Genomic DNA, 24,471 nt, shown 5'->3' on the forward strand with positions numbered 1-24,471 from the left:
GTACCTATTGGGTAGCTAATGTTTCTACAGAAAAGAAGCTTCAAAACTTCTTTTCCCTTTATTTATACTGTATTTAGTTTATATTAAATTGATACAGTAACATATTTCCGAGTCTAGTATTTGAACATTTTAAACATTAGTTTCAATTTCAATTTTTATTGTATTTTTAATGTTTTTATCTTTTAAACTATTTATTTTATTGATGATTTTGTACATTTATATTTTTTAATATATTGAACTTTATTGATAGGCCTATTTTTACTTGAATATTTTATGATATTTAATTTGTTATCATTGGCATCGGAGAGCCTCTAGGCAGTGATTCAATTCACTTGGCAATTCTGTCCGGCTGGCCAACTGAGTGTTGTTTTTTGCTCTCTGTTATCTTGTGTTTGTCAACTTCAATGTTCTTTCAACAGAAATAATGTAATTTATATTTTGATGCGCATGGTTGTATGTATCATCCAGACTTCTGTGAGACATTATTTATACTGAAGCAGTAAAAATATGCAAATAATATGAATTTGCGGCAGATGCGTTTTCTTTCCAGGAGGTTCTTCGTTGCTGGCAGGAGTGCAGGAGGCTGTCCCGATTTCCGGGAGATTCTCGCGACTTCTGGAAGACTTGGGGCGCCTGTTATACGTTATATTTTCTCTATCGGCGTGAATCGAGCCATGGTGTTAGTGCGCAAACAAATGGAAATCTGCTAAGATATCTGGGACGTCATTATTTGAGTACAATAAATTGTATTTAATTCATATACATGATACAGTAGATAGCAGCCTCTATTATTATCAAGATTTAATCATCAGTAGAGACCTACCTATGTTTTATAACATTTTCCACGAATAAACGCACCCTCTAGAGCTTCATTTGTAATAAACGCTTTCCTCAAATAAACGCCCCAAAGCGTATATTTTTCTCTGAATAAACGACCCCCTAAATGACTGTAAACAAATCCAATGGAAGCATTCCATTCTATTAATGTTCTACTATATTTTTTCTAAGGCTGGACTTTTTTTATTCCTTGTTTCGCAAACTTATTTTTTTAAATATTATCAGATGAGGGCGAAAAAAAGATTAAGATTTGTTTTCTTATTTAGCAAATACTTTTGCCCAAAACATCAAGACGGAGGAAAAAATAAAACAAAATTTTATTGTTAAATGTAAACAGTGAAGTAATGGGATGGTTAAATGCTTTAAATTTATATAATTAGGAAGAAATATACATATCCTATCTTTGGAGATTTCAAGGCAGATGAGGGCATAATAAAATGCTTATTTTCTGAAATTTCCATTTTCTTGTAGCAGCGGGTACACTAATTAGCCAAAAATAAACTTTTATTTTTATTCAAAATCATCAATATTTGCGGGTATATTCACTAAACAAAGTATAAAAAAAATCTCGCCTAACCCGATTGGGATCAATATGTCTTTATGATCATAATATAACACATTTTTATGGTAATTATGTATTGTAGTTTTATGGTAATTATGTATTTTCAGTAAAATTAAAGGGCGTTTGTTTGACTACTATACGTATCAATTTTACACCAAAAAAGAAACGCCTCCCTCGAATAAACAATTCACTCAAATATAACTCCGCTAGAAAACCCTTCACAACAATGGGGCATTTATTCAAATAAATACGAATGGGCCAGCTGACAATATTCCGTTATAAGAACGTTAAAGTTTGGGGATAAAACGTTATTTTGTAGAACCACATGTACATGCTTATAACCTAATTTCACAACCTCACAACGTTTGAACATTCTTACAACATTGTGCAAACGTTATTTTGTTACATACCTAACTGCAACGTTTGCGAACGTTGTAAGAACATTTTGTGCTTGCTGGGGGTATATTTTAAAGACACTGTATACCAGCGAGGTGCTAATAAACTCTATGGAAGTAACAATGGTATGAAAGTTATTGACTTTTCAACATAACACATCAAAATGATGATGATAATGATGCATGTTAACTTGGAGATAAACCAAGATCCATAAAACATACGATTTAACCAAGAAACACACACTTTTTTTTTTTGCTTTCAGTACTTGTGACATTTTAATAGCAAACACGATCAGCACAGCAATAACAAACACACATCCCTTATGACACTTAAAAATTTACAGATCTACCATTTTGTTATAATGATTTCCTCTTTCGGAATTTTCAAGTTTCTTTAACGGACCTTTCCACTAAAGCCCCACCCCTTGGAGATTGTAGCTAAAGTACCACAAAACGACAGTGTTGAAACATACGCAAACACGTACGTTTTTGAGACAACACGTGTGTTGAAAAATTTCTCAGATCAGTTACAACTACGTATGTTAGCTGATAGAGCATCAATGACTAATACCTATGTCTCATCTTGTCCAGTCGTTAACATTCCACTTAACATATTACAAGAGTTCAATGCGCATTAAAAATGTAATCAAGAATGTCCACTTGTTTGTGGAAAATTTTATGGCAATCATAATCAAAATACATTATTTCAATAATATTAATTAATAATGGTTTTCATAAAATAAATCTTTTCATTTTACGCAAATTTCTATTATTTTATATTCTCAATCTCCGATAGTATTTTCTTCCATTCTAAAATCATTGCAATCTTGTTGAAATATTTAAAATGGAAAAGTGTTTTTAGTTAATATTGTAATACTGAATAGCAAATAATTTCAAATAATAGGTTAACTATTTTGTGCATTATTAGACATAGAGCTTAGGCCAAATAAAAATGTTTATTAGTTTATCACCCTTGCATGCATGTCTTCTATGGTACTGAAAAAAAATATTTCTGAAGAAAAACTTTTTTTTTTTGAAAAAAAAATTTTTTTTTCCCCTCCATTTTTAAAATTATATATTAGTTAGTAGATATTGTTTGTATTACCTCAATCGTGTTTTACTTTGAAAATCAAGGTACCAGCAAACAAGCCTCCCTAACTCATCTTTTTTTCCAGCGTAGATTGGGTAATAAACTAATAATATTTTTACACGACTTTATTAGCAGACCATTTCACATTTATAGCATATTTTAATAATTAATTTCTAATTAATTTGAAACTAATTAAATATGAATGTAATAGAACATGTTAACATAACAAGATTCTAAAATTGGAAAAAATAAAGCATAATTTGAAAGTAATATAACATATAGTATAATGAAAATAATAATAGTAGTACAAAAAATAATCACTAATACCAATAATAATTATAATAATTATATTATTAATAATAGCAACAATAACAATAAGCTGTAAATGTGATATAATATGGTAAGATATTTTAGGGGGGAAAAAGCAAAATTTTATTTTCCAAAAAATGGTTTAAGTTGTTGGATTTATATAGCAGCCTCCAACATACACAGTATCAATTATTTTAAAATATTACAGCAATAATAAATTTTGATTAATGAAATGTAGAAGTATGGTATTAATTAAATATATAAATAAAAGAAATTATACTGTCTAAATATACAATATTTACATTGTAAATATGTTGATCAAATTTCATACTCTCCCAAACATTTGAGAATTAAGTATTGTTTTATATACAAAGAAAATAAAATATCAAATATTATTTTTATTTCTACACAAGATCGGTACTATTTGTAGTAATTATTACATAATAACAAAGTAAATAGAATTTACATTATGAAACACAGTACAATTCTTGCTCTCACTTAAAAAGTATCAGAAAATATATACAAGAAATAAAACTACATAATTAAGACAATTTTTAAATTTTTATAAACATTAAATGAACACAGTAATACCGGTAATTTAATTTTCCAATCTTTATTTAGCAGCCTAGCAAAATATTACATGTGGAAAAAATACCATATATGCTCTCATAACAAACAGCAAGGCTTTGTCCTTTATATTTATGGCACTCAAATTTGAAGATTAATCGATAATTCTATCTATTCTATAAGCCGGCCTTAATATTAAGCCGTTAGCATAACACAGAGGAGGATTTAAAAAACCACATCAACACTGGAGCCATGGTGATGTCTTATGATAAACAACCAAACAGTTTTCAACATGTTAGTTATAAACTATTTTTAGAAGCACTGCTCTCACAGATTGTAATTTGGAATGACAAGTTAAGTCAAATATTTTTTTTTTTTTAAAGAAACATAAAAAAAAAACTCAATATGTATCGAGATCGGGAGGGAGTTCTAATCCTGAGTGGACAGTTACTTGCACATTGCGATTTAAACTTATGGCTGGAAAAAATACGCCTTGTAAATCCCTAAAAGCTATTGGTCCCTGCCGCTGATCATTCACAAAGAAGGTTAACGTCCTCCTGTTGAGATCCAACAAAACGCCAATCACCGAGCCCACACATATACCACCCTCGGCACGATCAGAATGAACATTTTTGTGTATGAACCAGCTGCGATTGTTATCTATATACATTGACCAGGATTTATCATCTTTTCCGAGCATCGATTCCTTAGTGGTGTCATAGCGAGCAACACCAAATGCTGGGTCGGGATGGTTGTCATATCGATCGATTGTTATCTCCCAGTAATGCACACCTTTGGAGAAGCCTACATTGCCCATGACTACACGGTCATCATAGCTACTACAGGTCACTGTCATGTTATCATTGGAGAATATGATGTCAGCATGGGTTGTCCTGGGGTCAAGTTGAAACCATGCAACTTGAAAGAAAAAAATGAATAAAACTTTATCATAACAATGCTAAAAACATCTTTTTTTTATCCAATTCAGTTTCATTCTGACATTTTAAGTAAACAAACTGACATTTAAAAAAAAAATTAGTACTGCACTTATAATTAATTCTTCAGAACAATTTTAATGAAAAACTATGTGTCACAGATTAATAACAATTAATAAATATCTTCCAATCTACAAGCTAAGCTGTGCATGAGAGTCTCAACCACATAGATCATATCCTTACCTTCAGCAGTCTGTAGGCAGATTGTTTCACTGTAATCTCCCTCTCCTGCGTGGTTGTAGGCCTTGATACGTGCATTGTATGTGCTGTCAAAATGCAGTCCGTCAACAGTACAGATGGTCTCTTTACCACAGTAAACTTCCTGCAATGAGTAAATAATGTCATTAAATTTCCTGTCATCTCTACGATCATTATCATCACCAATATTAATTACATCAGTATACAATCATTACCATTATCACCACCACCATTATCATCACCAACAGCATTAGCATCACCAAAATCATTACCATCACCAACATCATTACCGTCACCACCATCATTACCATCACCAACATCATTAAGACCATCACCATTCATCATTACAAGCACCAACATCACTGCCATTGTCACATCGACCATCATATTATCATACCAACACTAGCATTGTCATCTCAACCATCATATTACCATACCATCACCAACATCATTACCATTGTCATCATGACCATCATATTACCATACCATCATTACCACCATCATTACCAACATCATTACCATCAGTAACATCATTAAGATAACCAATATCATTACCATACCATAACCATAATTACCATCACTATCATCATTACCATTGTCATCCCGACCATCATATTAACATATCACTCCATCATTGCCATCGTCAACAACAATAGGATAACCAACATCAACAGGATAACCACCATGAGTAGGATAGACCAACATCATTACCATCACCACCATTATCATCAACCACAACCATCATCCACTTCATTACCATCACCATAACTACCATTATTACCATCACCACCATCATCAACTTACCCTGAATTCACCACTTTTGCCATCATCAATTTCCAACACATAACCTTCGACCCAGCTGGAAGGATGTGGCTGCCAGGCAATTGTAACGCTATTATTTTCTACACTGCACTCTTCAGTAATTACGATCGGGGAATCTGGTACTGCAGAGATAAACAAGATTTATAATAATAAAAATATAAGAACCAATCAAAATAAAAATATATTACATTCCAAAAAAACAGTTTTAATTTTGTTAGCATATATTAAGAGCTATGATACTTGATTGACAAAAAACTAAACATACGTTGGCAGATTAGCTTTCCTGGAAAAATATTTTCATAAGTCATATCAAAACATTACACACATTAAATCATTTTTCTGTCCTCTTTATTGCATTGACTTGCATTTTGTAATCTTGCATAAAATATATGTTTTTACTTTGCTTATTATACTGTTCAAATGAGAGTACTGTACAAGTATATACTGTGTATAATTTGTTTTTCTAACAAATTTAGATTTGAGTTCTTTGCACTTAGAGATTAGAAATAATTGAATGAGCAACATCTAAAATGAAGTGAGGTTTCTTTCTATAAGGAACTAAGCAATCAGGAATGCCTGATTACACTATATATTTCCATCCAACTCCACCCCCATTTTCTATTCCATACAAATTTAGATTTAGGTGTTTTTGTTGCCAGCAACTCAAGGAATATTAATTTATGATTTTCCACAATAATGGTTTATAACCAATGCCCTGTCCAGACTAGCAAATTTTACTTGAAAAAAACATATGACATGCCTAAATATGGTCATGATGACATCACATCATGACCATATATAGGCATACCATTGGGCATACAAAAGAAAATTTGATAATTATCTTTGATGGAATATGTAGTTCATAGAATTAGAGGAACCGAACCATATCTGCCAACACATACAATCTATCAGAGAAGGTTTTTATAGCATACATTAACAATTCATAATTCGTATTATGTTACACCTGCCATACATGACATAGTGAATCTGACAATTCTATCGCGCACTGAGTAATTCTTCCCTCTGATAAAACCGCTTGGACATGAAATCAGCATTATGATTCTGAAAAACTCAAGTAATGCTGATGATTTACTACGAGAAATTTATAACAGATACGTGCCGTTTAATTCTAGAGTACGTCATTCACCAATGGTAGGAGTACCGCAGCTATTGAGAACAGTCAATAAATGACATTTAAAAAGAATTAGGATGATACATTTCACTGGAAAATTAGGACTCTGGAAATCTGATGCAAAAATGTATTCATATTTGAAAATTACACGTTTTTTAAAATCCCAGCTGGAATACAATTCCACTTAATGTTAAAAGGTTAGAGGTTCTGTGTTTGAAAAAATAATGGGAAATTTCAATTTAAGTTAGGAATTGTTGAAATGATCTTTAATTCATCATTTCAAAGCATGAACGACATGCATTTTATATTCAGTTTTAATGCTTCAAAAAATCATTTAATGCAGATACACTGAAATGTAATATTTTCTATTAATTTGTAGGCTTTTAAAAGAAATCAAATGCACATTACTCAACGAAAATTAAGGTATAATTATGCAAGTCATAGAAAAAATACTGGCATGGTGTATGTGTGATGAAGGTTTTGCAGCTATTTACTTTCAATAAGAGATAGATTGTCAATTCAGTGTCAGCTGATTTACAAACCCTTCAAAATAAAAATCCTTAAATTCATTACCTGCCAATTTAAAGCTTAGTCTACACTATCAAATTTCCTTTGACAAAAAACTGTATGTATGCCCATATATAGTTATAATGTGCCTATATATGGTTATGATGTGATATCTTAATGACCATACTTAGGCATGTCTGGACAGGGTATTCAGAGTCTATGCAACGAGTATAGGAACAACGTTATTTATGCATTGTTATTTCATAAGGGAATTACATTTTCTACTTGAAGGCAATAACTTACTTAAAAAGTAAGAAATTTAAATAATGAATTTTGTTGTTCAAGGGAAAAAATATATAAGGATTATCGTCTACCAAAATAACAAGGCATGATTTGATATAGGTGTATGTGCCAATACTGCTCTTCAATAAGAATGTTTTAAAGAATTTATGCAAAGAATAATAATGTTATTTATGCAATTGTTAATTTGGAAGCTAAATAAAATTTCTAGTTTAAAATTTCCATTGAAGATAATAACCTACTTTAAAAGAAGGCAGAATATTGAATATTTAGTCTACCAAAATAACAATAACAGCATGATTTGATATTGGTTTATGCAAATATTGCTCTTCAATAAGAACGTTTTAAAAACTTTATGCAAAGAATATAGAAACGGCATTATTTATACATGTTATTCCTCAGTGAAATATATTTACTCGTTCAAATTTTCCATTGAAGATAATAACTTACATAAAAATTAAGAAATTTTAAGGGAGAACATAGAAGAATTTTAGTCATACCAAATTAACAATTTCAGAACATGTTTGTATATTGGTGTATTACAGTATAATGCAAATCCTGCTATTCAATAAGAATGTTTAATAAGAATTTATGCAAAGGATATAGGGACGATTACTATTACTTACATTAATATATTAGCAAAATACATTTTTCGTTCAAAATTTCCATTAAAAGATATTACTTTTAAAAGTTTAAGTAATTTAAATAATGAAGTTTGTTGTTCAAGAGAGTACACAGATTGATTTTTAGTCTACCAAAATGAAAATTATGCTATGATTTGATATTAGTGTATGTGTAAGTACTGTCTAACGATAACAATGTTTTTAATGAGCTTTCACATTAAAAATGGATTTTTAAAACTTGTCATCTTATCCGACAATGTATCTTTAAAAGCGAAACACAATAACATTCTTCGGCAGTTGTCATATTACACGAGGCGTACTAATTATGATATTCCATGACTATTAAAAATCACAAAGACATGAATTTCACTCATATAAATGGCTTTCAAATGGCTTATACTGAGAAATTGTTATTCAAACGACGTCTTAACAGAAATGCATGTTTATCCTGTTACTGTGTTCCCTTTTAAGTTTGTACTTGTACATAGCTTCTGTTACGTGGATAATCACTACGTGGATAATTATCTAGGATGGTAGAATTTGAACTAGATTTTGAACAATATATTTGCAATCATAAGGCTTTTATATGCTCCCTATTGCAAATTTATTTATTTATTTATTCAGGTAGAGTAGAAAAATATACAAACGGCTGCAAAAAGCTGACATGAATGTATTTACAAAAATATAAAAAATATTATATACAAAATTTCAACAAGGAAAAAGTATAAAAAATACATACAAAAAATATAACATTGAAAAATTACTATTTATAACACCTAAAAAATTTTATTTATGACCTCAAAACATGATAAATATAGATATAAAATATATAAAATTTGAATTATTTCTAATTATTGAAGAAGGAAAAGAGAGATTACATAAGAATATTTGTGTAATTCTTTCTAATTTAATGAACATTTAAATCATTAATATTTTATTAGTTGATAAAAGACCAGATAATTATTAAAGCGTTCTGAACACGGAGGTATAAAATTAATATAATACGTCCATTTTCTGAGTAAGTACTCAAATTTTATTTGTTTAAAGAAGTACAATCGTGTAATATTAACAAAATACTGCCTCTGTGTTGAAATAATAAACTGGAACAATAAAATTGAAGTATTAAAAATTGAAGTATAAATTCCTACTATTATTATTACGAATTAAGAGTACGCTTTATAATAAATCATTAATAGAAAAATTACACTTCAAAAAGAACGTTTCAAATCCGTTACTTGAATGGATTCAAAGATGGAGTCAAAATGTCTTTCTTTGTTAAGTGCAATTTTTTTTTATTATTACATTATTATTATTATTATTATTATTTGAATTGTTTACTTTAAGTTAGTTATCAGCATTCAATTCAAAAGAAAAATAAAATATTTTTTATTTTGCCAATTAACATACATAAATTATATCATTTGTATTCTTAGCTGGTAATCACTTTAAGAATACATTTACCATAAAAATGGTATTATTATTTACATTACATATATTTATTAAATGATATAAAAAATAAACTGTATATGATCTGCAATGGTAAATTCTTTAAAACGTTTTTACTTTAATATCATTATGGCGGTCCATTAATATGATAATCACCTCTGTGTGCTATTGTTTCATATTTTGAGCATTAGGACACAAAGGTGTCGTGTTGCACTAAACGTCTTCCGGTAAATTATGCTAATAACACTCAAGGCATATTAGTCTAGTGACTCACCACATTATGTAATTAGCTGAGAAAATATTAGTATTAATTAGAAGCCTCTAATTAACTAAAAGTCAATTAAGGTAACGGTTTGTTAGTATTAGTCATCGACTTACGATAAGGAATACTGACAGAAGCACTTTGTTAGGTGAGTGCGAACAGTGCAAACAAAAGAGGTTGAACAGAAAGTGAGATGATGTTAATAGATGGTGTGTAAGAGAACTACAAGAAAGATTAAAAACTGTAATATCACATGAAACAACAAGAAACAACAAAACCTAATCAACATCATCAGATGCCTCGATGCATGGTTGTGGGGTTGCTTGAGCTTGGCGCTAGGAGTTTGCTGTTCTATTATTTTTCATGGGTGTTCTCTTTGGAGAGAAAATAGGCAAATAGTCGGTTTATTCCGGTAAGTATTCACAAAGTAGACTAGGATCCCTTATTCTATTCAAAAAGTCTGAATAAGAAACCTATGTTCTACTGACTTCTCTGAAACTATATTCATTGGAATAAGTAATGCCAATATTGAGATTGATGCTTGGATATCATTGGATACCAACAAAAGAAAGCACTCAAACTCATTTTTTAAATTTTTTTTTTATCACCCTCCCCATCACGATTACCAAAGTTATTGATGAATTAAAAACAGATCGTGTTTGGTTAACAACTTTCTCAAAATGAAAAATCAATTTCTTGGTCATATATGACCAATTATGTTAGATAAAAAAAGAAACTAATTTTGAAAAAAAAAAAAGAAGAGAAATCAAACAATGGGGAGATGATATGATCTTTCCGGTGAACTAAATCATTTTTGAATTTTATAATGAAGATCACTTCCAAGTAAAATTGAATCTGTCAGAAACTGATGAACTGCGTCAGTCAGTATTTATTCTACTATGCATGCTTCAAATGTAAACATCATGTGAATGCTGTCCTTGATTGGTTGTAGATTATTAATTGTGTTTACATTGTAGCTAGTAGAATGCATCTGCAACCATTAGCCAAGATAGTCCCATTTAGCATTACTATTTTGGATTAGCTTTTCATTACGCTATATATTGTTTACAATATAAATACTATAAGTACCACTTGTCATACTGTATATAAAACGTCCGTGCCTGTTCTAAGTTCCGCTTTTCAGAAAACAACATTAGTCACGCCGCTAATTACCCAAAATCTTAATTTCTGGGGGTTTCACAAGTAAAGATAATTGAGGCTGTTTTGACTAATGGACACTGATTTTGTCAGCATAGAACAGATTCAATATTATAGCACATGGATTAAATGGTAATGATGCAATATCATCTCTCTGATGTCTGTTCAAACATTCTGTTTACCCTTCTTGTATCTTGGGGGAGGTGGAACTAGAGATGCTTTTGAGATAAATGGAAAAAAAAATATAAAAACACATCTTTAACATCACTGAAATCAAAATAAAGCAAAGACAATCACATTCACTCATGCAACTACAAAAACCGACGACAAATATCTGAAGAAGAAACCAAACTTTTGGAGTGAGTAAGGTGGAATAGACACAACTCAGTTGATGGTAGAGGGTGCTATCCATGCAAGCCTTACCTTGGTTTCTATATTTTTGCCCATCTTTATCATCAGAAGCAAATATAGTATTGATAGAAAAAGAGGAAAGGTTTGAATAGCTTAAATTTTCATCAAATAACAAATGACAACCATTATTGATTTTTAGATTTTTAATAAAGGTTTCATACACGCTTGCATTAGAAAATCAATTATTTTATACAGTAGGTCAGAATAATCTAGAAATATCATAATGGTAGAGATAAACCTCTTTGACTAAAATGATTTATGTCTAGAAAGATGAAATAAATAGGCCTAATAATATATAGAATTCTCTATACTTAATAACAAACTGTCTTAAAATTTCCTAAAACCTTTTCTAACAGGGAAATTTTGATTATAGTTTGACAGTATCTAAAACGTACGTCACACAGATTCATCAGCGTATACGTCAACATTGAATTCTCAAGTTCTCAATTCGAGGATGGCCCAAATGTACAGATGTGCAAAGAAGGCATCACAGAAGTGAATCCATTCTAGGGTTATATCTTTGCCATCTTGATATTTATTTCTTTTTGGAAGAAATAAGTTATTTATTTCTGATGAATTAGCAGAGTTTTACTTTAAAAATTAATATTTTTATGTTTGTTAGGAAAAAAAAACATTTTAATATAAATACAAATTTCACTAGAAATAAGATCATTAAGCATTTACTATGAGATATACGAAGAATGTAACACTCATTCGTAAACATGAAGCTTAAATACTTCGAGATTAGGGAGTGCAGATATTCTAGGATGTAATTAAACTCTGAAACAAGTGTCTTGAACGTAACTAATCAAAGCGTTTCAAGTTTAATTGATTACACACGGCGCGGCAACGCTTTGAACAAGAGGAATTTAGAGACTAGGGGTCTAATTCCATGTCTGTTAGAAATCCCATTAGAGGATGGTGTGCAAGAAATATGCCTTCAAAACAATTTAATCACATGCTCGACTGCAAGGTCAGGTGACCTCAGAAGGGTGTTTGAACTATGAACTTTGATTATGCACCCATTGCGGGTGGTGATAGATTTACAACATACTACTGGCCAATTTTATTTTTCAATATTAAAAGCTTTGGAGCATCTTGGTAATAATTCTGTAATTGGTTAACCAGCTTTTTGAAGTGAACCTTTAACCTGTTGTTGAATTCAATTTATGGAAAATACATGAAACATCTTACTCTAAACCAACAAAACAGTAAATCTCCAATCCAAAGCAGCCAACTACGTACAGTATACTTTGGTGGATAGTTAACATTAAAGTCTCATAATAATAAAAAAAAAGGAAAAAAAAGGATGAATTGAGACCTTATTGAAGTCAGTGTTGCTGTGTTAATAATATCCTCATTATGTCGTTGAATAAACAAATATAAAGAAAAGAATGAATGAACGAACACATAAATATAAACCTGTATGATGAAATTAAGTAGTTGTGATTAATTTTAAATTTTATAATCAATTCACAGATAATAACAGACTCATTAGTATTAGCACTGTTTAGTACTAGCAGTCATACAGTAGGATGGTTCACTTGTTTGTAGGTAGGCTGACTTCCTAGGGACTCAGTGTAAGTAGCCAGGGCAGTGATAAGTTTGATGAAATGAAAGGTACACTATCGCAGTTTAAAATGTGCATCAGCAACATTATTTTATTTTAACCTTTAAATCCTAAAAGCATACCAGAGCTTTTGAAGGTACTTCGAGAAGAAACCCTGACATTCTTGAGATTTGAACCCAAGACTGGTATTTGAAGGTAAATACTGTCACACAATAAGGTACAGCAAGTAGATTTTAAACACTCTCAGAATAGGAATTCATATTTACAGAATACTGTATATAATGAATAGTTATCAGTGCATTGTTCCTGTGCATTAAAATAAAAATCTTATAAGTTGGTACTTATAAGATACTTTTGTTTTCATAATGTAATGTATTTTGTTTAGCATACCTTAATTCTTTATAAACAAGAAAATAATTTCACTTCCTATTTAAGTTATGAAAACATATATCTTATAGATATCTTTTCTTTTAATCAATCAAATGAAATCAATAAATCAATTATTAAATAATAATGAAACATATTAGTCATCCTTTAACGTATTCATTTAATTACTTTCATTGTGTGTAAAGAAATATAATTAATTCTTTAGAAATATTGTACTTCACCTAAGCATCATGGTAAATCAACAATGGTAAACTGCTATTAAACTGTAAACATGTTTGTCTATCATAAATGTTTAATGATGTGAAAGTTGGGGCGCAATTAAATAAATAGTAGTGTGATTCCCCAGATCATTTGAAATAACATCAAAATAAATTGATGCACTTAATCAAAAATCATATAGCAAAGCTGTTTTGATTGCTGTGATGGATTGATAATTTATTCACAAAATCGAAACTCCTAGCTCACGCACCGCTGCGATTACTAATTCTGGAACTGACAGTCTCCGCGGAAGGGGGTCACGGAATGACCCCACTGGGATGAAACCACAAGGCTTCACATTTAAGCTGGCAATGGCACTTCTATCACATTAAAGTAGTTCATATTTGGAAAAAATTAATTTGCAAACAAAAGGAATTAGCAATAAAGACGTCAACCAGGCATATAAGTATTCCAATGTACTGTATCAGGAAATCTTGAATCTCAGCGTGAAAAATTATGGAATTAATAAACATCTGCTGAAATCTGTTTTTTGAAGTTCATTGGACATTTAGTATGGTCATTAACGTGCATAGAACACTCATTTCCTGCGTGCAACGAGGTCTGTTAACATTTGAATCAATTTATTTATTAACTTTGTTTTAAGTTGCTATGGTTACTATAGAGCGTCCTCCTTAAAGTTGTATTACGCCTTTAGTCACGTCAAACCTAACAATCAGCGATCGTGAAATAGTGAAAAATCACACGACAGAGAGCTAGCGATGTTTGTGTTTTAACAGGTATAACAAAGAATGAATGCAAGGTAATTTATTTATTTATTTATTTCAAACAAATTTTTTGCCATGAATATGTGAGGTGATATAAATGCTCCTTAAATGTTAATCAATTTTATTCTGTTTTGTCTGTTGGATAACCTACTTTTAAGTACCTATATAATACTTGTAAGATTCTAAAGAATTAGCATTATATACACATTAAATGACAAAATCAATTAAATTCTTCTCATAAAAAAGCCTTAAAAGGTTCATGTATGAAGTTAAATTATAATATTTGTTAAACTAATAAACTATAAATTTAAATTTACAGTAAATTGTTTTAAATTAATGCAAAAAATATGGAATTAAATTTCAAGCAGTTTAGGAAAATTATTAATACAAATAATGTAAAAATATTTTATTTTGAGTCCGTTTTAATTTTTTGTTAAATGATCAGGCATCCTATCTATGTGGGCATTATAAAACCAATATTTATATTATAAATTAATATCAATTTGGTGCAACAAGATTATTTTGAGAATATTGAAGAGTACAAAAACCCATGATATTATAATTTCTCATGAAAATTTCAATGACAACAAGAAGACTGACAGTGAATTAATCAGAATGCTGATACACGATACTCATCATTAACATTCAAATTACAAGGGTCAAAATCATTAGATGAAAAGACAGCCGATGGGTTGTAGAAGTTCATGGCAAAATACAGATGGAACAATACAGATTCCTCAAGAAAATTAAAACTGACTACTAGACCAAGAATTGTCTAGTAAAAGAACATTAAATGTTGAAATGCATTTGTAACGTTGGTGGAAAATACAAATTAAATTACCTTTCATTTCTTTAAAGTTTAGCATCGCCAGTGCTTGAACTGCCGGTTCACTGTCTAGAGTGAGGTCAAATTCTGGGGTCACTCGGCCATGTAGTATCATCTCTTTGTCCCATGATGCTTCAATGTTGCCAATTCGTTGATTTAGTGTGCCAGAAAACTAAACAGAAGACAAAAACAATTACTTATGAATATTTAAACATTGATAATTTATGCAAAAATATGTAAATAAGTGCAGTATTTATAAATCATCATCAAAGATATGAATGAATCCAATCAAAGCAATTTCCACCTGGGATTATAACCAGTAATTAATAATGTTTTATTCAAATAAGTTACAATAAAACAGAACAATTAATTAGAAGAAGTTACTACGGAATATTTACAAAGTGTATGTATACAGATAAATGTAGACAACAGTTTTGATAGGGAATGGAGAGATCTAAGTTTATCCAAAATAACAAGTAATAAATAATGATTTATTCAAATAAAATACCATAAAATGGAACAATTAACTGAACAAAAAGCTAACTACAGAATATTTAAGAAGTTAGTACAGAAATATAATAAATGTACACAAGAGTTATGATGGAGAGTGTAAAGCTCTGAGTCAATCTGACATAACAAGTGCTTTGAGATGACCCTACTTTTTGCTATAAAGAATGTACACGGTAAACTTAAAACATAGACATGACATCAGCTGTATAAAACCACCGATCAATACATGTGTGCTGTGCAAGTCGTCGTTTATAAATCATGCAGACTCAAGTCCACCGCAATTTAAATTGCCGGGACGAAAAAACTCATCGTTGTCCGGTAATTGCAAAGCTATGGATCATCTGGTAATCAATCGACTTAACATAACTTGTCTCTCAACACATCTTGTAGCATAATTAAAGGAAGCTCCGATAGATAAAAAAAAAAAAAAGAAGTAAGAAGTAATGTTGCTACTGTGTTATTAATAAGTTCAATTACAATACTCTGGTTATATAAAATAAGATATTAATTATACTTTTATTGTCCTATAATTTTGTACTACTACTACTACTACTAATTATAATAATAATCATTATTCGAATCTACACTTTTAAAACAGTGGCACATGAGAATGGTGCATTTACAAAGATTGAACATTTACAAATATATAAATAAATTTTATTAACTTCAAATTAACAAATTTTACTATTCTTAAAAATTATATTTCATTTTATTCTTAATACAACATAGATTTATATTTAAGTTGAATTTCATATTAAAATTATATTACATTTTATTTATATGCCTATAACCAACACATATCTGAATACTTAATCGCATTCTGTCAGCAAAAACAAGTTATTTTTTAAACTACAAATTAATAAATTTTACTAACTAAAAATTTATATTTAATTTTATTTTGAATATTACAACATAGATTTAATATCTAATTTGAATTTCATATTACAATTATATTAAATTTGAGTTATGTGCCTATAGTAACACCAACCAATTTCTAAAAATACTCTAATTGCATTCCTGTCAGCAATATATAAACTAGTTATTTTTTTAATGTAATAAAAATTGCTCACTTCAAAATATCATACAGGACTCTCTCATCTAAAAAGCAGAAATATTCTATTTTAATGGAAATTGTTAATGTAATTTTAGCATAAATTTCACAAACTTTCAACTTCAAGCAATATAATACATAAGATCATATTAAATGGCGCATGAAACAAACTTGTTTCATCATCACCTGTTATCTCTGCACTTAGACCACCTGGAAAAGTATGTTCATAAAATTAGCTTTTTCTAGAAACAGATTTCTTTTCTTAAGTTTCATGTCTATAAAATTACAAACATCCTTTTAAGCTCTATTTATGATTGGCTGTAATATCATTGTTATTTCCAGTTGCAGTCGAAATTTCTATGCACAACATTATGCCAGTCCAATATTCTTCCATATTTCGACTTAGACCTTCAAATAAGAGGCCCCTACAGACTCATGTAGGCCATAATGTGTTATATAAATGCAGCAGAGAGAGACTAAGAAAAAAAAGTTAATCTTGCGATGGTCATCCTCAATTAATATCACCAAGTGAATATCACTGACTGATTGGTGATTTAAATGGAAAGAAGATTGGACGGAAATACAGCTTTAAGCTGCTATGCATTTACTGTCAGAATCCAGCATCTTATAGATGATGTAAAAAGTTCACTGAGTTTAAAGACAAGATTATTACAATTTCGATGATATTGAAGTATATTTTTCTGAATGGCAAGAATTTTTATATTAAAATCTATTAAAAATACATACATGATGTTCAAATTTGATTTTAAAAATTGACATTAAAAAACTCAATAATAATGGGTAAAAATGTTACGATTTGAAGGAAAGATCATAATATTAATGACAAACAGAATGAATGAAGATAATACTATATTAAACAATAGGTGTGTTGTAAAACAAAATACATTTGTGCTGCAGTGTTAGACTTTAGAAATGAGAACATTACCAGAGTACTGAAAAAACCCCAAGGTGCGCTTTAAGTGCAAAGAGGTATGTGAAAGCATTTCAGTTTTTCCTTCCTCTGCATACCATTAGAAATTTCACGTTTTTACTTTTAAAAATGAAAAAAATTGCAGGCCTGCAACCAGTGTTGATGTAAATCTACAGGTTGACGTCTGGGATGGGTTGTACTTTCACGTAGCTTTGATATACCCCTGCTCCAAGTATTCTCAATCCCATGTTTAAGACTGAGTTAGTTATAACAATGTTTTCATTTAATATCATATTTTGTTGTTGATAACGTCAGACCAGAGCACAGCTAGTCGATTCTTTAACAGAGAAGCAGGGAGGACGGCTTCATTATTTTTTTAACCAAAAAGAAGCTACTACGCCGTTAGCCATTCCAGATGTTATGTATGCTATGCAATATTCAGCTTTCTATTTCTCCACATACTGTTTGGTCAGAGGGACTCTAGCAGGGTCCAAGGCCTCTGGAAGTTGTCTGGGTTGAAGTGCTGTATATTTACCCAGCCAAGTGCAGAACGGTATGGTATGTTGTTCTGACATCCTTAGGCCTACAGTTAGTAATTTTTCCCTAGCTTTCAATTCTATAAAGCCCTGTCCAGACTATCAAATTTTATCTGAAAAACAATGTGACATGCCTTATGGTCATGATGACATCACATCATGAATATGGGCATACAACAGCTTTTTGTCAAAGAAAATTTGATCGTGTGGACAATTTAAAGGGATGTTTCTATGGTAAATAATCTAATTATCAAGCGAACGACACAAGTAAAGATCTACATTGACAAGTTTGTTTGTGATATCAATACACCACTGTGGTCTTTTAGTATGCCTATTAATGCCCTAATAAAAAATACAACTATTTTATAATGATATCAATAACACATGATCTGTGGTGAAAATGAGATAATACACAAGGTAAAATTTTATACTTGTTCACTTAATGATAAGCTCTCAAGGTGATCCTGCTCATTCATAGCGCTTCAACCGTTTTTGTAAGCCTTTTTTTTTTGTATAAATAAATTTTCAGTTCACTTAAGATATTTTACAAACAAAAACGATATCAAATAAATAAGAATAATGAAAACAACAATTACTTTACACAATAATAAAATAAAAACAAATAATATTAAATCTGTTTTTTTATAATATGAAGCACATTATTATTACTATTATTTATGGATAATTAAATTTTCAGTTCTATTCAGACACCTTACAATAACAAAAACAATACCAAATAAATAAAATTAATTTAATTTACACAATAAAATTTAAAAATAAACAATTATTTACAATATAAAATAATAATTGCATGAAATATTAATACTGTACTGCTGCAGTAACCGTGAAAACAATTGAAGCAATTATTTAGATTAAAAAATTGTAAAATACTTCATGTCTTATAAGAATAAAGTTTCATTTTTTAATGTTTTATTTTTCTCAGATAAAATGCAATGTCACAATCCTGAAGTTCTGATTTACTAAACTTCTGTGATGTATCTTTACATTTGTCAAAATCAATTTCTTCTTAAAATAAAAAAAAAGCTGTTATACAATTTACTCGGCAAATTTTCACCTAGTTGACAACACTCTGACTCCATATGAGTCATAAACAGGGAGTCTCATCATTTCTGATCTCCATGGCGATACGAGCGACTTAAAGCTTAATCCCGATATAGACAACATTAATGATGTTTAATGGCGGAAGGTCTAAAATGTTTACAATCATCTACAGTAATGCTAAAAATAGCTTAATTTATCCATTGAGAGTATTAGTATAGAAACAATAAATGCCATATAAATATTATTATTATTATAAACAAAGATTATTATTTTTTGTCTATTTTTTATGGATGCTGCATCAGTAAATAATGACCTAGTATGTTGCACTTTTAAACACTTAAGTCAAATCAGTTTACCTCCATCAAGGAGGTTATGTAATCAACGCAGTCTGTTATTTAATTAATTGGCAAATTTAATATGAAAGATATATAAAATTAAAATCTGCCGTCACATAATTTGAACATAGGTGATATAAGCCAAACTAAGAAGATTTCTTCAACGTTTTTAATATTTTCCTAAATGAAAATGATAGTAATCCATTAAATTATTTATTCATCCATCTGTGGTTTAAAAAATTCACTTTATTAAGTTTACAACCATATTTACATGGATAATACATTTGTTACTTCTAAATTTAACATGTTCTTCAAAGGCAGAAAAAAAATGAATGACAGGTCTTTGACTTTGTAAATGGCAATCCCTTCACAAGTCAAACAGACAATACCTCTACTTCATTCATACACACACAAGACCAGTCAAATCAGTTTTACCAAGGAGGATACTGGTATCTATTCACTGCCGTCTGTTATAGAAAGGTAGTTTATGCTGTTACAGAACTACAGTACAGTACAAAAACGATCAAATATATTTATTTTTTAACAAATAGATTTGGGAGTTGCAAAAAAAATGTCAAGAAAATGAGTAGACACCAGCACCAAATATTAGGAGTTAAGTGAGGCAGATGACAAGGCCAAGTTTAAACTCCTTCACATTAATTAGATACAGAATCAGGTTCTTGTAATGAACCACAGCATCCATGATAACCGAAGATTGATGCGAATGACATCTTTATTACTTCCATGATGTATATATGACATCTTTATTACATCCATAAACGAGCATCCAATCTGTTCTAATTAACATCTTCTAAACTTTATCATGTGTTGCATGATACCGATTTGCAAATTACTCATTTTTTTTCTTCATGTCTTTACTTTACTGCCTGTTTTCAATAAAAAAAATTTTAACTTGCTCATTGTGTCTTTCCTTGCTGTGATATTTTGTGATTTTGCCTGCCTTCAATTTAGCATTTTAAACTTGTTCTTTTTTTATTTTAATTACCATAAAGCTCTGTACAGATTATCAAATTTTCTTTGATAAAAAACTTCTATATTTTCATATATAGCCATGATGTACCTATATATGGACATGGTGTGATGTCATCTTGACCATATTTAGGCATGTCTGGATAGGAGTTTACTTTTGTTAAAATCTTTTTTTTTTGGGAGTAAAAAACTGAATGGGTGAGTAGGAGGAAAATCCAGTATAATGCATCGTGGCATTTGACACTCAAGGCAAGAATTATGTGGCGTCCTGTATAATCCTGTGTTAAGCCCCTCTCCCACTATGTTGTTTTTCAGCAAAAAGTCGTAGGACGATTCGGGGAGCGCAGAGAGAACTCTTACCTACTCATAGCAGCTCTGAACTCATGGCGCTAATTTTGAACATGTCCATCAATGTCTGCAGCTCCTCTAACATCTCTCATTAATTGATTAGTCAACCTACAATCATGGAATTATACTGTAGTGTGGATGCATGATAGTGCAATTAACCGGGATGATGTCCGAATTCGACATCTAATCAAATCTGCTTTTATGCACAGTTCATTGATGGTAACTCTCTACCATTGTTTTCATTAATTAAATTACATTAAACGATTAATTTCCTTTCAATAGCTATTTCATAGTACATAAATTGACTTGATATCCAATCAATCAAAAACCTGAAATCAGATACAGTCTAAATAGCCATACCACATACTAATCTAATTAGCTCTTTCAAATTAAGAGAAGAGTAATTATTATCTATATGATTCCAGTTCATTTTGATATCTTGTTTGGCCAAATAAAAAATATTACTCTTTACTCGTCCCCTCATGCAACTATTTTCTGTCCCTCACCAACTTTTTTTTAAAATTTCCTTCATTCTACGAAATGTGCAAAAATTTGGCTAACTCACATCAGTAAAATTCCTCTCTCGATCATTCATGGTTGGGGATACATACTGCATGGTATGAATCATGTCTAGTCCTTCCTTTATTTGCTTTCAATGTATCTACTTGGTAAAAGTGACCGTACGATTTCAAGATACAAATGGCTCTCTGATCCATCGGTCCAGATCTGGAGTCCGGATTGGAAATCGTACAAATTCGATGTGAAATTGTGATGTGTTATTTACCACTGAACCCATTTTTCATGATTTTTTCTCTGGACTGGAATCTGGGCTTGATGTGAACGTAGCTTAAAACTCTGTCAATATTATCAAATTCTATGTGTCAAATTTATGTGATTATTCCATATATGGGCAAATATGTTATTTATCGCACAAAAATTTATAGTTTGGACAGCTTCAAAGCATGTGAAATAAAATTTAAAATCTGGCATCACATAATTTGGATATAGGGCACATGGTTGGGAGGTTATTACATAAACCAAAATTTCTTCTGTATGTTTACGGAACTTTATTATCAAAAACGAAATGATAATCCATTTAAATACTTATTCATCTGTGGTTTAAAAGTGCACTTAAAGTTTAAAACCATATTTGATATAGATAGCACATGTGTTGTTTCTAAATCACATGTTCTATGATAGAAAAAATGTTTGAATGCCAGATCTTTGAATTTCTATTGTAGCAATCCCTTCACAAGACAAGTATACAATGTTTAGCATCACAACTTTAGTTTGAGAAATGAAATTATAATCCATTTAATTATTCATCTTTGATTTACAAAATGCACTTTATTAAGTTCAAAACCATTGTTGCTTCTAAAATATCAACATGTTTGAACACCAGGCCCTTGACTTTTTAAGTGGCAATCCCTTCACAAGACAAACATAGACAATGTTTTAGCATAAACACAACTTTATTTTCAAAAACAAAATGATAATCCATTTAATTACTTATTCATTTGTGGTTTAAGAATGCACTTTTTTTAAAAGTTTAAAACCATATTTGATATGGATAGCACATGTGTTGCTTCTAAATCACATGTTCTATAAGTCCGACAAAAAATGTTTAGAACGCCAGGTCCTTGACTTTCTAAGTGGCTGGCAATCTCTTCACAAGACAAACATAAGGGAGCTTTTGACAGTAGGACGTAGAACGTAATGACAGAAAGTCATCAGCGCGTGCGAGAACGTTAAGGTCACTTCGTTGAGTAGATTCTGGAACACAATTTAGCCAAATCTACGTATGCAGAGAACGTAGGACGCCAGGTACGACGGTCACACATGAGTGATTCCGTTCTAGCGTCGCCACACAAATCGAAAGCTTCCTATAGGCTGTATTTGACTGGTCGTTCTTCGTTAAACCACGCCCACCTGCGCAGTGGTAAAATCCTACTTAATGAAAACGACCAGTCGGATAGAAAACTTATTAATACTCGACGAAACAAAATGGCTGCATAGTTACCGCAATACACGCTGCGTAATCAAGATTGCTTCGGCTAGTGGCAGTATGGGTTTAAAAAGAAAAAAATGCTCTGAATTCTGTTAGCCTACAATTAATTTTTGACTTCATGTGGGTAACATTATAATTTTTACTTTCTGAAATCTAAATTATATTAACGCAAATGTTGTTTCTAAACTGACCAATCGGCCATGTTTGTTTTGGTCACGTGGATAACTAAATGCTGATTAACGCACTCTTGTTTACGTTAATTTTCGTTGTCAAGGAAGTCTATTTTACGAACCAGTCGAATGAAAATAATACTCAACGAAAAATTGTATTCAACAAAATGAACCAGTCGAATAACCCATATACAATAGACAACACTGTATTCACATACACACAAGATATTCAACATACTGTACTTCCAAAATCTCATTAAGAGACTTACAGAGCGGAATTGTGTTTGGTAGCAGGATTTGAACCCAGGACCCTGAAACTGGAAGGCAAGCATCTGAACCTCCAGCCTACTTTTAACTACACTCCAGAAAGACCAAAATGTTTTAATATAAAAATGGAAAATTTACCAAGAGAAAGGCAGCAGCATCTGGTTCCTTCATGACTTCAATGCAGAACTCTAGTAACCCTGTTGTCTGCCGCAGTTTGGCCGAACACTGAGTCATGTGGTTCTTCACCATCTTCATCTTAAACTCTTTCTCCCGTGTCACCTGCTGTATGAGGTCTTCTTTACGCCTTTGGATCAAATCCACTAGTTCGTCGAACTTGGCAACAAGACTCGCCTCAAAGTCAATTGCACATTCCTATTATTGAAGAACAAAATATAGAATTAATTTGCAGAAAATACAGGAAGATTTCAAATTTATCTATCAATCAATTCAACATTATTTACTACTTTTCAATGTGTACTTGGCTAACATTATGGTTTAATAGTGTCTGTGCAAAATTTATTGCCAAAACTAGTCCTCTTTTCATTTCTATCAAATTAAGTATCGAGTAACACTATAGAAATAGATAATATATATGCCAGCTTGACTTCATGATGTTTTTAGTAGAGCACCCAAACTTTCACTGGAGGATCTTTGGTTCGAATCCTAAATATGGACAGTATGGTTTTTTTTCCCCCTCAAAATTCCATACTACAATTGTATTAAATGTTAGTTTGTGTAAATGAAGGAAGAATGGAATGTGGTTGTCTGCTTTTTAAAACCTGTTCTAGGATGAAACTCTCTATGTTGCCATTCACCTTTTTGGATCTGCCCTTGGAGTAGCTATTCCCTTTCTCAACCAGACAGATGATCCCACTTTAAGAAG

At 30.7% G+C, this 24,471-nt stretch overlaps 1 protein-coding gene across 3 annotated transcripts; it reads right to left on the reverse strand.

Moving 5' to 3' along the window:
* Positions 1-2,038: 2,038 nt before the first annotated feature.
* LOC117116112 (E3 ubiquitin-protein ligase TRIM9-like) lies at positions 2,039-23,964 on the reverse strand. 3 transcript variants are annotated; one of them, XM_033260073.1, is made up of 6 exons: positions 23,727-23,964; positions 15,396-15,552; positions 11,386-11,421; positions 5,758-5,897; positions 4,939-5,077; positions 2,039-4,678 (listed from the first exon to the last, which is right to left on the reverse strand). In XM_033260073.1, the coding sequence occupies exons 1-6, from the start codon at positions 23,841-23,843 to the stop codon at positions 4,161-4,163; spliced, it is 1,107 nt and encodes a 368-aa protein (XP_033115964.1). In that variant the 5' UTR covers positions 23,844-23,964; the 3' UTR covers positions 2,039-4,160. The 3 variants fall into 3 exon arrangements, with proteins under 3 accessions (XP_033115964.1, XP_033115965.1, XP_033115966.1); XM_033260074.1 differs by lacking the exon at positions 11,386-11,421 and adding an exon at positions 11,627-11,650; XM_033260075.1 differs by lacking the exon at positions 11,386-11,421.
* Between the last annotated feature and the right edge of the window lie 507 nt (positions 23,965-24,471).

The sequence above is a fragment of the Anneissia japonica genome, unplaced genomic scaffold (assembly GCF_011630105.1).
Source record: "Anneissia japonica isolate Jap-2015-1 unplaced genomic scaffold, ASM1163010v1 scaffold287743_len2803612_cov181, whole genome shotgun sequence".
NCBI classification, from domain to species: domain Eukaryota; kingdom Metazoa; phylum Echinodermata; class Crinoidea; order Comatulida; family Comatulidae; genus Anneissia; species Anneissia japonica.